Source organism: Limulus polyphemus, unplaced genomic scaffold, assembly GCF_000517525.1.
Source record: "Limulus polyphemus unplaced genomic scaffold, Limulus_polyphemus-2.1.2 Scaffold3778, whole genome shotgun sequence".
NCBI classification, from domain to species: domain Eukaryota; kingdom Metazoa; phylum Arthropoda; class Merostomata; order Xiphosura; family Limulidae; genus Limulus; species Limulus polyphemus.
Genome location: NW_013669388.1, coordinates 22,935 through 39,395, shown reverse-complemented (window position 1 = coordinate 39,395; position 16,461 = coordinate 22,935). Strand labels below are relative to the sequence as shown.

The 16,461-nt window shown below is 35.6% G+C and overlaps 1 protein-coding gene across 4 annotated transcripts in view; it reads right to left on the bottom strand.

Annotated features, from left to right (window-relative positions):
* The window catches only part of LOC106470024 (glutathione peroxidase-like), an 18,628-nt gene extending 11,780 nt beyond the window's left edge, over positions 1 to 6,848 (bottom strand). The window contains exons 1-2 of one of the 4 annotated variants that reach the window (XM_022398573.1): positions 6,843 to 6,848; positions 199 to 263 (exon numbers count right to left, since the gene is read on the bottom strand). In XM_022398573.1, coding sequence (XP_022254281.1) covers positions 199 to 201 — 3 coding nt within the window. In that variant the 5' untranslated portion in view covers positions 202 to 263; positions 6,843 to 6,848. Of the gene's footprint in view, positions 1 to 198; positions 264 to 3,497; positions 3,622 to 4,036; positions 4,242 to 6,842 lie in introns of those variants that run through there. The other 3 variants (XM_013930545.2, XM_013930546.2, XM_013930548.2) reach the window with 3 other exon arrangements.
* Positions 6,849 to 16,461: the final 9,613 nt, after the last annotated feature.

The window sequence follows — 16,461 nt, the reverse complement described above, 5'->3', positions numbered from 1 at the left end:
TATATATATATATATATATATATATATATATATGTAGTTATACACTATTGAATGTGGTTGCTCCTTTAAGTTGAAATCCTGAAATATGTGAGTGATTATATAGAAAATGTAACCCCTTCATTATTATTAACATTATGTGTAATCTTTTTGTATTCAACAATATATATTTTATATATACTGCATAAGTAGTAGGCTTACCATGACTACACAGCGTGATGGTAAAGAACACAGTATTCCAGATAAAGCAGCTACAAATCGTGGACCTAAGAAAAAAAATTAAACATTACAACTTCAATCAAAATGTATAATAATAAAAGCTGAAGACAATAGTCAAATTCATCAATTCAAATCCTCACTTACAAAAATACATTTAGTGGGTTTCTCCAAACTTTAACTATAAAAAATATTAGTCAGTTGGTCTCAGTCTTGTAGCAAAATATATATATATGTATTCGGTACTTTTTACTTTTACTTAAGTAGTCATCAACAACAGGTACTTTTACTCAAGTAAATATTTTCAGAACTTTACCCATCACTGTAAACAATTAGCAAGGCAAAATTTTCACCTAGTGAAGAAGGACTACAGAAAGGGCATGGCTTTGGTATACTTAGATTTTCAAAGGTTTCTGATAAGATGCTACACAGAACATTAGCTAAGAAAATCATATTAATGGATGTTGGGGAGAGACTAATTAACAGAACTGAAAGAGGTTAGGTAAAAAAATAGTAGTTATTAATGAATTCCAATCACTAAAGTTACTAGTGGTGTACATTAGGAATCATTGATAGGCCTTTTGTTTATTTAGATTAATGATATTGATAGGAACATATTTAGTAAAGTTTACTGATAACATTAAAATATCAGGTATTTATAAATGTATTGAGAATATGACTTGGATCAATTTGTAAATTGGGCAAAATATATGGCAAATGATCTTTAATTAGAGTAAGTGGGTTATTTTGATCTGGATCACATGCTTAATATAGATGGAAACATGTTCAATATTTTGACTGAAAAAAAAGGATCTTGGCATAGTGGTGGAAGAGTCACTCAAGTCATTGAGACAGTACTTTTTTGTCATTAATAAAGACAACAGAATTTTAGGATGTTTTTACAGACATTATTATAAGGGTTTCTATTGTTAGATAAGAGTCATTCAAGTCATTGAGACAGTACTTTTTTGTCATTAGTAAAGACAACAGAATTTTAGGATGTTTTTACAGACATTATTATAAGGGTTTCTATTGTTAGATAAGAGACATTCAAGTCATTGAGACAGTACTTTTTTGTGATTAGTAAAGACAACAGAATTTTAGGATGTTTCTACAGGCATTATTATAAGGGTTTCTATTGTTAGATAACAGTCATTCAAGTCATTGAGACAGTAATTTTTTGTCACTAGTAAAGACAAGATAATTTTAGGATGTTTTTACAGACATTATTACAAGGGTTTCTATTGTTAGATATGCTTTTTTCTATTATTCAGTAAATATAATGTAAAGACTAGTCCACTTACAAATCATGTATTTCCCCAAACTAACAATAACCACGTGAGTTAAGTATTAAACTGTGTCCTCTAGTCTTACTGTCTGCAATATCACGTGAGTTAAGTCTTAAACTGTGTCCTCTAGTCTTACTGTCTGCAATACCACGTGAGTTAAGTCTTAAACTGTGTCCTCTAGTCTTACTGTCTGCAATACCACGTGAGTTAAGTATTAAACTGTGTCCTCTAGTCTTACTGTCTGCAATATATTTTTAAGATATCATCTGGATATCTGGATTCCAGATATCCTCTATATCTATATATCCTCTATATTCCTCTATCATACCCTCCCTTGAACCCTTATCTCCATCAATAACATGTCAGGATACTAACCTATCCCAACAGAGTAACCCCTCCACACCTGAAATATCTGGTAGCTCTTCACTGAACCCTATTCAACAACTTAATATCCCACTAGAGAGAGAAAAACCCATTGATCTCCTTGCTGCAAAAAAATAATTTCTTGTATCGGAACACGAAGATCAAAATTTTTTATGTTTGTAAGTAGATTCCAAATGTTGAGACCAAAATTACATGAAATTCTGATAACTATGGAAAGAAAATAACCAATATTTTGATACTATTTGTGGAGTTTTTCAGACATTTTTTTTTCCTTCAGTAGGAGCATCCATATGTTACACTGCCATTATTAGTTATATCTTCACAATGATTAGTTAGGATAACGAAAGTCTAAACCTAATGCTTGTGTAATAATATTTACAAATTTTAAACCTAAGCTCACCTACCCTTTTAATATAGGATGACCTCTCCTCTGTAACAGATTGTAAGAAATAAACAAATTTGTACAAAGAGAATATATGTATGGTGAAATATTATCATATTTTGTTCAATTATAAACTTTGTAATCTGTTTAAAAGCTGGGTTTAGGACTGATTTTTTAAATATAATTACATAGGTACCAGGGTAGTTTTTGATTATCCCCATCAATAAAAGACCCATAATCTGGAGATACAGCTAATTAGCTCACAATGAACTTTTGTTATAGGAAAAAAAAATAATCGCAACAAGCAGTGGGTTGGATTTTAAGTTAGTGCACAAGTATAATAATCTCCGTGTTTGACAACTATGATATTAGTCTTTGCGAGTTTCACCGAAGAGAGATTAAAAAAATAATGTTCATTTCTCATGAATTAGTAGATATGTTGCCTCAAAAGTGGCACAAAACTAAATTTTACACAAGTGTATTTGCAGGACTATGTGTGTGTGTCCCTTTGTTTTCTGTATCAGTTTTGTGCTTAAATATAGAAGAGAATAATGCAAAGGAAAATTATGACCAAATATTAATAGAGATTTCACAATTTTGATGGGTTTGCTGGGATACTAACTTACTGTAGATATACTGTATTTTCTGTGTTTGAGAGTGAGTATTTTGTGGCCTTCATAAAATACATAATTTTGTTCTAATATTGAAATATAATAATCAAATGTTATTAATTTTTCCCCCCAAAACTCTCCACAATTTCCTTATGTTACTTCAAAGTCCTACAAAATAAAATTTAATGAGATTTTCATACAAGATATTCTGCTGTTGATTATTTCCAAGCTGAAGGGCTTCTTAAATACTGATACAACTGCCTGGGTCCTACCAATAAGGTCCGTTTATATGTCTGCAGCACACTACCCCTTCATGTATTTTGTGCAAATGAAAAGTTCATTATGCATTATTTTATGAAAAAAGATTTCAGATATATCTAATGAGGTCTAACCAACACCTTACAGAGAGAACTTATTCTTGTAGCACTTATGTCAGGAAAGTCTACAAATCACAACTATTGTCTGTATTGAACTAGTACACATTAGAATTGCATTTATACCAGGAAAATAAATAAATAATTATACAATGTGTACATAAAAACAATGGATGCAATTTTTGCACTAATGCCAAAGTACCTTCCATTTCCACTAATTCTAGACTTAGCATTTGTTACTTACTAAAATTTAGACAAAGGTTCGGTTGATTGGTGCAAAAATCTCTTCCACGAGTGTCTCTAATAACTTACGTCTAAATTATGATTTGCATAACTGGCCACCTACAAATCAAAATGCTGATGACAGTGTAATACTACAATATACATGCAATTTAAAAATTATCCTTTATGGAGCTAGGTGATTTAGTCATAGATACCATACGAGATGGTGTGATACAAGAGGCACTAGTGACAGTTGTGTTTTGTAACGTCTGACTTTCAGTTGACCTACAAATACACTATTAGTTTTACTAATGGTTAAAAATTAGCGTTAGTCAAGTACTACTCTATTACTATTATAAAAAACAATAACGTTAACACTATGACTAATAATAGTAATATTCGGTAATAGTTACTAATACTATATTAATAATACTCAGTAATAGTACTTCTACTAGCATTACGCAATACTATTATTACAATAATAGCAAGTAGTAAAACTAAAATTACTAATAATATTATTAACGTTGTCGTATAATTTAACCTTTTCCGAATATTGTTCACCTTTATATAACGAAGCAAGTTATTCACACTTGAAAATTTTAAAACACAGAATTAACAATAAACAGTACAATATATCCCAATCAGCTATACACCTTTTTCTGATCAATACTTACCAACTTTTATCATCATTTTGAGTTTAGCACATGACTCGACAAAACGTACTTCGCAGTGTCATCTAGTATTTCAGTTAGAAAACTGTGATAATAGTAGAGGCCGACAATAATATTTAAAACAAAGTGTACAGACTCATAAAAATGAGCATGAAATTGTCTTTAGAATAATCTCTGTGAGGTATATAGTACAGTTCATTTAACAACTAACCAACTGCTGCCGAAAAAACCTTGAAATATCAACTACTCTAGTTACCCAATTTATTTTCTATTAATAAAATTCACTTATTGTTCATGGAAGCCTACTCATACAAATAAATATAAAATCACCATGGTTAGACAAAGACATATCAAAACACCTTACATATAATACACACTCGACCATTATATGAAGCTTAGTCATATTCTTTCAATTCGTTCTTGTCTGGAGTTACGAATGAGGGGTGAAACCGTCTTAACTCAGTGGCTAGTGACATTAGTTATTATCTGTATGATGTTGTACGATTCAAGATAGACCAAGAACACAGTTGTCTGATCTTCGCATCAACCAAAGGTTCGTGTATTTTAGTACTTGGAAGAAAAAAATTACTGATTTATTAGATACGACATGATGAAAAGGTAGAACAAAAATGAACGCATTATTGAAAAAAAAAAGAAGAAGTGAAGAATGAGCAGAACAATGGATGATCATCCAGCAGAAAAAACTGTTGAGTTGTTGGAAGACTTGATGAAGTAAACTGAATGAAATAAAATAACTTGTATTTAAATTAAAACTAAATGAAATAAACTGCGTGATATGTAGATAATCATATGGTTTTTCCTGCTTTTAACTATATAGAATTTGTTTAAATATTCGTTTATTTAATGTGTATACAGTTTAACATAAACACATAGTACGAAAAACATTGTACTTGCCTTATTCTAATTACTTTTTATTTGTTCTCTATAGTAGATAATGTCTGTTTTGCCCAAATGGATGTTTAGTAACATAGCACTCATGTTTAAAGCATCAGCGACTGTAATAACCTTTGCGGGTCGAATTGATGATATCTTTATGTTACAGCCGACCAGTGCTGTGAGAAAACAAGGATTATGAGATGGCACTGTTGACTGGACAAAGAAACTGAGTTTACTTGTTGAATTAAAGTGAGTATTCTTGGTTCAGATGTATTATAATTTTATCAAGAAAATGCCATACTTTAAGGTCATCATGTTTTAGTTCTGTGGGGATCTATTTTGAAAGAGAAAGATACCTAATCATGATGAAATAGAAACAATTGTTGTTGTTTGTTTTTTGTCTACGTAAGTACATAAACTGCATTTTACTTTTGTTTGATAATAATATAGATTGCCCATTTTTAAAACTTGTCCAGTCTCATTATTTCTCATACATAAGCAAACTCAATCAAGTTTTCAAACACAAACTACTCCCTTTATTCCTTTGTCAAATCTGCTGTTATAAGAGGATCTAACTATGCAATAGCTGTAGTAAAATCAGTTCATATTAAAATACCACAAATGCAGTTAGTAAAAGAAAGTTAAAATAACTTTATTTTGAAATAAACTGAGAACTGTATAACTAATTAACTTATAATGTACATGCATAATTATCAGGCTGAACAAAGAAACGAAAACATTTACAAGACTTCACAAAACAGTTCAGGCTTTTTCAGCATCAGAAGCAAATATGGGTAAAAACTTTTTGAGATGATTTTGTGGTGTGTGTTCATACTATGCACTTTCTACCTTTTCATTTTAATGTAGAAATTTTCAAGCATTTTCATTTATTCTCAATCTATGCAGTTTATGCAAAACACGAAGCCTAGAAAAGCACCGAGTTCCCTTTTTTCTAACTACTTTTGTGCTTTAAGGATATAATACATGTTCTGCCCATGAAATAAGTTGTTTTAATGCTGCAGGTTGTGCAAGAATGTAGATGATGGGTGTGTTTGATGTTGATTACAGCCTCCTCTTTGTTGAATGAAAATGGCAAGCATGTGGTTGGTGCTAGTCACTATGGATAAATCCAATCTTCCCGTTAAGTAAGAAATGTTAGAATTAAATATAACCACATAGGACCCTAATTGAGTTAGTTGACAGGAAACCATTAACTCTACGCGTACGAGTATACCATTTTGTGCAAATGTCACAATATTTTATTGAGTTACATTCAAAATGTAATTAAACAACTTAACTATCAATCTATGTAAATGAAATTAACATTATGGTGTACATTATAATTCAAAGTTTTGTATTATTTAAGTTTTAATTCATTTATTTCAAAAGCAACATGCAAAATAAATCTTAAACTTCAGTTTTATTGCCACGTAATGCACAAGTGTTTACAAATCTTAATTTTTTGTTTCTTTAACTTGAATACTTCTCCACGTACTTCTATGCTTAATAAGAAACTAGATTAATTTCTCTGTTTACATATCTTTCTTTCAAATTCCTTAGGAAATAAATTTTGCTAACTCCTGACAGATGCCACTCCCACCTTCTATACTTAGACGAGATTTTACCTTGTCTTGGCTGGTTCCTTCTCTGGACAATATACTCTATCACTACTCAAATCATTGTAAACATTTCAACTTGAATGCAGTCAGAAGAACCATCTTCGAATTTTAACACAAGTACAGGTAATACCTTGCTGTTTTCCACTAATTTTGCTATGTAAAGTCTAGAGAATTTCTTACTATAGAACTCTGGGAACCATTAGCTCTAGTACAATTAGAAAACCATGGCTTAGTGAGTTATAGTGGCAATACAGAACACCTTCCTTTAGTTTTAACTGACTAGACAATTCCCACAGATTATGTGCATTCATCATTCTCTTCATTTTTGGTGCTGGTCAGGTTTTACCTTGTTGCATGGTAAGAATCACCCACAATATGTTGGGGTCCTTCATTTGCTCTTCCTGGAACTCCTAAAGTATTATTAGTGGCATCCATCCACCAGCAAAATCTTCTAGATTTCAACTCCCACACAGTGTCTAGGACATCCATAAACAGACAAGACCTCACCATTGGCGAGACAGTCGAATGCATTTTGATATTTGGGCCTGCGCAATAAACGATGACACAGTCAAATTCCTGCAACATTCTTATCCGATATGCTATCATCACTTCTGGATTTGTAATGTTTGTTAGTCACTTTAAAGAAGCATTATCCAGCCAAACAGTAAACCTCCTACCATAGAAGTAGTGGCAGTAGTATTTCACAAAGACTGTGGGAGGTCTTTCTTTGTCATGCAGTATCTGTATTTGTGAGCTTTTAGCATATAATTAGCTCATGTGGGTATAGTGGCACAGTCATTAGTTGATGTGTTGGCAGAGTATTGGATAGCATGGTTTGAAGCATCAGAAGAATTCTACATGGATCAGGGAGCTGATTAAACAGTCAGTTATTCTCTAAGTTGTGTTATATCCCACTACACAGGCTGAGTTGCATGATAAGTAATTCATATAAGCCATTACTCATGCTAAAAGCTGTCTTAAGTCTGCTCTGGTCATACAAATCGACTTGCCAATATCTAGAGGCCAAATCTAAAGTGTTTAACCAGTTGGAATCTTTTAACTAGTCCAATACATTCATTTATCTCCACAAAGGGAAAGGCACAATGCCAGCAAAAGTCCTATTTCTCAGAGAGATCTTCTTTTAGACTTGACATCTCTTTCATATAATCATCTCATTTCAGTTTGAAACTCTCCCTCTAGGTCGTGAATACTTTCAGTAAAAAGCATTCTTTTAAACTCGCATAAATCATTAGGAAAAACAAAATATTCCACAACAAAATCCTGTGATCATGGCATCAAAATGTCTATTTAATCTTACCAACTCTGAAGCAAGCTTGAAACTTGTGATTGCTCTCTCGTTGTATATTCCACTAAACACTCAGGGAAGTTACAATGTGGTTTAACTTTAATGACAAAACGTAATAAGGAAAACAAGTTTTAATAATGACTATACGTTACATGCCAAAATGCACATAATAACATCAACACTCAGGCAACAACCCCGTCGACCCCTGTAACAGCTTTTATGTGTTACAATGTGGTTTAACTTTAATGACAAAATGTAATAAAGAAAACAAGTTTTAATAATGACTATACGTTACATGCCAAAATGCACATAATAACATCAACACTCAGGCAACAACCCCGTCGACCCCTGTAACAGCTTTTATGTACAAGTGTTCCCTAATGGAAAGTTTAATAACTTAAACCTAATTCATCACATGAGCTGGTGATGAGGCAGCACATGTGCGAATCAGAACATTCACCACAATCGACAAAAATGAGATGGCTGGCATGTATCGAGTCCATGGCTGTATGACATAACATAGTAAGCATTTCAAACTTAGTAGTTCCATTACAAGCTGAAATGAGGAAAATGTGCTCAGTCACATCATAGGTAAGGTGAAGTTTCTACATATCATGGTAAAGTAGCAGTGGTAAGAGTATGATCTGAACTAGTAATCAAGTGAAAATTCTTCAGTTTCCTTGATTTTACATTGTAATACTAATGGATTGTGCAATTCCTCCAAGATAGCAGCACCGTTGACTTTATTGTGGTGCATTACTTGGGCACACGACCTTGAAATGGGGATAAACAGTCTCACCTCATGATGAGACCTTCTCCGATTATGGAAGGTCCAGATTCTGGACAATGTGTGAGAGTTGAAACAGTTTCTACAACAGCAACATCAATCCATGCAGTAGGAGAATCCACTAGTTGATTGGTACCACTATCAAACTTTTTCTGGGAAGAGCAGCTGAAGGACACAGATCTAGCATGGATATACTTGCTGTGCAGCAAAGTGAAACCTAACCAGCACAAACAGGGGGAACATTTCATGATATACATTAATCTGTGGCACATGTATGGTCAGTTACGAGTGCAGTAAGGTATGATGTAACATTACCCTGAACCACCAAGCTGTGATTTTCAGACTGTGATGTAGTTAGTGGTCCTAAGAGCTCTAAAGCAAAATATTTTACAGATATTACATAATACAACGAATAGAGGGTACCAAGGAATTGCTCACACTTGCACTAACATTCAATGGTAGTTCTTCTAGATGCATTTGAGCCAAGATGGTTGGCACTGTTGTGAGTACTGTATGGTATGTGCTATACAGAAAAAGACATGGCTGAGGCAGTAAACTTGAACCAACAATTATTGGATCTCTTCTGGATATCACTGGTCCACTCTTGGACACTGGGAGATGTCATCAGTACAAAGTCGTCAACATTAACTACTTCACAAATTGGACCAAGGGTTATCCATGGGTCAATACATTGAAGCAATTATTACTTGATGTGTTGGTAGGACCACGTGGCTCAGAGAGATTATTTCAACAGCCAGTTATTCTCTGATTAGTGGAAAGTGTTAGGTGTGGTGAAAATTCACACTTTGCCTTATTACTCCAAGTTAGATGGTTTAACAGAATGGGTAGTACAAACTACGAAGCATATGCTTGCCAGGTTTGTTAATCCCAGCCAAATCAATTGGACGAACACATGTTGTTTGTTATGATGGTGTACAAAGCAAATGAACATAGATGTACAGGTTGCCTGCTAAATTTCCTTTTTTTCAGATGGGAGACTATTCCATGTTGCAATGATGAATTGTCCTCCATCAACAGAGTGGTTAAGGTCTGGATTAGTTAATGCACACAAATTCACCTATAAATAAATGGGAAATGCCCTTCAAATACAGAGAAAGTATAGGAGCCATGTTCCACTGTGGAGATTGGATATGGCTCTAGTACATGCTAGTAGCACGAATTTGGATGGACATGTCTTTGCCTCATACTCCATCAGACTGGTCCATTGTTGTATGAGTTACGATGGATGTGTGGCATACAGAAGAGGATGGAGCCTGTCAATAAGCTGTGTCTATACATTATTGACAAAACTATCATACAATGATTCAACGAGGACTCTGGGCATATTAGAGAAGATAAAGATGCATCATTGATGTCTAGGTTTAAATGTTTAATCAATAAAGTTTCTTTGATTTGCAACATTTCTTGTTCTCTTTTGAGTAGATGGTGATGAAATAGTTATGACTTTTTTGACTCTATAAACCTAGCTAAACTTTGACCAATAGGAATTCACCTGATCTTATGTTTTCACTCTGTACTTTCGCCATTCAAGATAAATTTTTGACAACTTTCACTTTTTTTCTTAACTAGCCAGTGGTTATCCTGCCTTGTTAATAATTCAATTAACAAGGTTCTCTAACCTGCATCATGGACTACTAATATGGTGAAAATCTGTATGCCCAGAACTTCTTCTACAGTGTAGGAACAGACTATGCTGTTCAGCCTAGGACTTTAGGAACTGACCTGGGCTCGTGAATGAAGATACATTGCTGGCATTGAAAATGGGAGAGCTTGCTACAGCCAATATCAGGCTGCTCTGAAGTTCCCATGGGATGAGCAGCCCCCAAACGCAGTATTAGAATCTGCAGAAGAAAAGCCTCATCTGTATGCATTCTTCACCGAAACAACAACTTCAATGGCCATCCACTGACCCTGGAGCAGCTGAGCCTTTAAGTGGCCCAGCAACTAACCACATCACCTCTACTGATGCCAGCCTGGGAAGAGCTAATGTCAGCCAAAAAGAAATGGAATCTGCTTTTGAAATGTCCCATAACTGGTGCAACATCACCACTCATAAGCATTATCATATGTATTTGCTACTCTGAGTCATAGACTACATCACAAAACCTAAGAAAACATTTTTGGGGCTTGGGTCCTCTCGAGGGTCCAACAGACTTCAAGAAGATCAGAATAGGATGGGTTCCCAGAAGACAGTGGCTGCCGCTGAGGCTTCAGCCACTAGCACTGACGCTGCCACCACCACAATGGGATTGCGGATGAGCCAGCCAACTCATTTCTTCCACCACTACCATTGAGAGTTTTTGCCATTAATAAGGGAACCTCAACATTGAAGGCAGATCCCACCACTCTCTACACTATGGAGACAAAGCAAGGTGTTTCTATTTTGGAATTGCTGAGGTACCATCAACAAAATGCCCAGAAACTGCCAAGGGTTGAGCTCCAGGCCAATTGCTGAGGTACCATCAACAAAATGCCCAGAGACTGCCAAGGGTTGAGCTCCAGGCCAATTGCAGAGGTACCATCAACAAAATGTTACACATCGTGTCCAACCTTTTCATTTCTTTGCACAAAACTGTCAGTTTAGAAATTCAGCATCACTTCAAAGATAAAATTTCCGTGTACGAAATTAACTCACATCTTTTCAGTGTATGTAGTTTCACAATTAAGTCATGAAATATTGTTTATAATATTTATTTTCACAATTAAGTCAAGAGGTATTATTTCTAACATTCATTTGAAAATTTCTGGCATTCTAAATTGTTTCGTTTTTTGGAGTAAAAATAATATGGCTATGCAGGAAAGTGTTTGCCTGAACAGAAGTATTTTGTGTCAGTATAATCATACAGTTATTATCATGCAAAATCAGAGTATCTCCAGATAGTTAGAAATGACTTGATATAAAGTAGTTTGTCTTCTTAGGAACTTATAGAAAAATCGTTAAGGTAAATTTTGTTTTAAGTTACCATTGTTCCTTTATTATTTCAAAGTAGGTAATACCTGTGGAGAACATTGCTTAAAGTAACCTTGTTTCAGGATATCTAGAGTGATGCCCTTCACTGGTTGTATAGGTAATATCTCAAGATCACGGCCTTACAAACGTGGAATGATAATGACCAGACACGTGTTAACGCATGTTACACTGCTGTAACCATTGAAAGTTTTTATTGGGTATCACACTTTGTGCCCAGTCTGCTTATTATTCCTTAACTTTAGCTCAGCCACCTAGTTCAACACTGTTCTGCAATACTTTATACTGTTTCAATCTCATATTTGGTGGGCTTCTTAAACAAAACTCAAAAGTATTTTTAGCTCACCTGAAAATACCACATTTTTGGCAACAACTTCCAATAACTTTGTCTAATGCCTAAAACTTGAATACTTAAATACACCCTCTTCTTGCAATATATTTGAAGTCTAATATTTAACCCTTCTCATGCATCATGTCTTAACCATCAGTAGCATGATATGCTTACGTGACGCATGTGACTCCCTCTACACTCCTCTAATGACATTGTTTGAGTTAAGATGTACTCTTTTGTGTGCCTAGTGCTTTTAATGTAATAAACAAATATTATTTCACACGAAGTAATTCCTTTTGACTTTATTTTTATACCAATTCCTTCTTGTTGCTCTATTTCGGCATTCGACTTTTGTGAACCTTTTCTTGTGCTATGAATTACGAAGTTCATGTTACACCACCACGCCTAAGGTGCGGGCGACCTGAAAGTGAATCTCTCTGATTATATAGGTCAGGAGACTGAGCACTACATGGGTCAACCTTTGTCCCCTGACATCACCCAGGCTCTTTCTGAGTCGGCTCATCTTGTTTAGAATGTTTGTTTGTTTGTAAATTAAGCACAAAGCTAAACAATGGGCTGTGCCACTGGGGGGCTGTTCAGGATGACGAGAAACTGGACCATCTTTTCCCGCCTCCTGAGTTTGCTGTTTCTTCTCATTTACAGCCTGAAGAATCACCTAGGCTAAATTTGGTCTTTATGGATTTTGTCTCAGGTTTGTGATGTTTTTTCCTATCTCTTATTCCCTTCGTCTTTCCTTGTCATGTGAACAAGCTTCCTAAGCCTTTTTGGGTTTTACTCCCTCCCCCGATATTCGAGTGCATGCAGATCAATTTGTTTCGCAACTAAATGATGGGATCAGTTCACCCCTTCTTATCATCATGAAGACTATCCGTTTTTAGATCAGCAGTTGTTAGGTTCATTATTGCCTATATGGGAGGGGATGGGGGGTGTCTCCCGAATATAATATCAGTCTTACCTATGCCCAATATTCTCGCCTACGTCTTACCCTCACCAACCTTTTATGATATCTCTCTTCCATACATCTCCTATCAGAGACAGAAATCCTGAGTGGTTTTCTGCAGATACCCTTACACTTTTCTTCTCCACTTCAGCCCGCATTTTTTCGTCATCTCTGTCATTACATACGTGGTTTCTTTGTTGTTGGGACCTTATAGGTCGGGATGCAGTTTTAGCTCAGGTCAATTTACCCTCAACCTATTTCAGGGATTTGTGTCTTGCACCTTTTCTGAAACATTATGTCTTTGATACAGTCTCAGAAACTATCAAGCCTTTGGTGACACCAGTCCACCAGCAATCAGCCCTTATGACTTTTGTAGCCAATTTGTCTTGGCTGCATATGCCACTTATTCCCATCTTTCATCCTCCCAGCCCTTCTGATTGGGGGTACTTCTTCTCATCGATTTCCTTGATGATGCAACCTCCGTGACTACTCTGTGGATTCTAGTCCGGTGGAAGATCATCTATTAGTTTTTTCCTCGCTGGCATCTCTTTGCAACGAGTTTTTGTTCCCATCTCTTTGGTGTCCCCAATAAAACCGGGAATTGGCGGTCGGTCATCGATTTATCTCACCTCAACTGCTTCATCGTACTCTGGAAGTTTACCATAGTCTTTTTTTGACCCTGAGACGGGCGTTTTCTCCAGGGTTGTGGATGGTGAAGATAGATGTCTCCAATGCTTACCTCCACATCCCAATTGCTCATCAGTTTTGACTTTACCTTCAGTTTGTCCATCTTGGGGTGGTTTACCAATTTTTGGGCACCCCCCTTCAGACTTGCCTCGGCTCTTTATATGTTTTGTCACATAGTTCGAGCTTCTGCACAGCATCTCCAGGCTCTGGAGATGCGATTTTATTATTACATAGACGACTGCCTCTTTCAGGAATCGGCCACTCACACTCACCAACTCCTTTCTGTGGTGGCTCAATGGGCTGGTTGATCAAATTAGAGAAGTCATTCCTTCGAGCCACTCAATATGTAGTCCATTTAGGGGTCTTTTTCAACACGAATATCATTTGTGCTCTGCCTACTCCTTTACATCTTTGTTCGATGGAACTTTTGGTTCACAATGCCCTCTTGGGTTTTATCACTTTTGTGGATGTGGTCCTCAATGACTGCACTAGTCCTTATAGATCATGCCCATATAAGATCCCTTCAGTGGGCGCTTCATGAACAATGGAACCTTGCTCTGAACTCTCTTCCACCACCACTATGTTTTTGGATGTTGGGTGTATTATACGGGGCCCATGCACATCACAATCACCTAATCGCATGTCATGTGCTGGGTGCTTTCAATCTCATCGCGGATCGTCTGTCGTGCCCCAACCAAATATATCCAACAAAGTGGATGTTAGATACATTTGTTTTCAGGGATCATTGCCATTGGTGGGGTTTTCCCCAATTGAATGCATTTATCATAGGCCTCAATACCAAGATGCCCCTTTTTTGGTCACCAGTACCACATCCACAGGCTTTGGTAGTCAGTCTTCAGCCAGGATTGACCACACAAATATCTTTATGAGTACCCTCCAATCCGATTAATTATTCGGGTGATTTCTCTTGTCCACTCCACTCATTGTTGGGTCCTCCTGATTACTTTCTATTGGCCAGCTCAACCTTGGTTTCCAAAGCTACAATGTCTGTTCCTATCACCACTTGTCCCTACCTACTTCATAAATCTCGATCTCCACCCCTGGCTTTTGTCCTGTTCTTGGTGAGATGATTCAATTCCACACATTGAGTTGCCTTCTTGTTAGCTCGTTCTATACAGCCATCTTCCATGGAAGTATACCAGTGCAAGTAGAAAGTATTCTGCTGTTGCTTTGCTAACAGGGGGTTTCCTGCCAATAAGCCTTCTGTGGCTCATGTGACAGAATTTCTCACCTGGCCCTTCAATCATGGGCCGTTGGTCTCCTTGCTTTCCAGATATTGGGCAGCCCTATCTCATAACTTGTGTTTTTTCCAATACTGTAAGGTTTTTATTTACCCTGATCATACCATGCTCACGTGTTCTGGATACATTGACCCCCCAGACGTCCAACCCTTCCAAATTGGGACATTAATGTGGTTCTTCATGCCATTACTTTACTTCCATTTGAATCACTTCCCTTGTTTAATCTGTCCCTTCAAACATATTTCCTCCTTCTCTTAGCCTGTGGATGTCATAGGTCAGATTTGTATGTCATTAACATTTCACGTACCCTTTATTACCATACCTATCTTCTCCTTTATCCTGATTGTTCCCTAAGGCCTCGGAAGCTTGGTAGAGTTGTTCATCCTTTTATTTTGTTTCCCACTTTTGCCCTAGACTGGATCCGGATAGGCTTCTGTGTTCGGTCAGGGCCCTTCATTGTTATGTGGCATGTAATGCTCCCTTTCAGGCTATGTGCAGCTGACTTTTTATCCCATGGTAATCCTCTTCCCTTTGTGATCTTTCACTTTCTACTTTTACTATTTACTTAAAAAAGTAGTTGAAAGAAGTTTCAAAAGAATGGCATAAGGACTGGGCTATCCTCATAGGTTTTAAGTTTAGTATACAATCAATCACACTATAAGCATCCTAAGTTTTTGTGATACTTTTAAGCCTTCTTTTGAGTAAAAGTCAAATTGATGTATAAAGACGTAAATAAGGGATAAAATGTAATAGTTGGAATTAACTGGTAACTTTGATGATTATGATTGGAATAGAGAGAATACACACTATATTTACTTTTAATTAGCTTTTACCATTCACCAAATTATAGGTATTTTACATTATTTTTCTCAAAATTAGATGAAAAAAGAAAGGCATGAAAAGGTATAATAAAAAACTACAATATACCAGAATTTGGGCTACGAGTGTATCACAATAAATATCAACGTTTTTTTAGTCATTTATACTTCGTAAAAATAATGAGTTATTATGCAGACATAACTGTTGCCAGTTGTGTTTGTCCAGATATAGTCTTTGATACTAAAGTTTTTAATGTTCTCATAATAAGTAATCTTTTAGACTAAATGTCATTTTCAGATTGTAGCTTTGAAAAGAAAACCAGTAGGCTTTATCAAATACAAAATATTAACTACTCTTTTATGTAAAAAAAAAATAAAGAATCTTTACACTTTATTCTCCCCCAAGTGAGTAGAACTGTAATATCTATAACACACAGACAGTTTTGGCTCATGCTAGTATCAATTTCTTAAAAGGATTGGAAATAGAGCTAGAAAATTTTCAAGTTTTAATTTGCGAGATATGTTTGAAAAAGTTTCTTTCTGAAGAAAAGAACAAATGAGGTATTTCATAAATGAATAACCGAGCTCTGATGATTTACAAGTTTTTTTTTGTTACATCAGAATTCTTTAATTAAATGCTTAAATATGTTGTTTCACT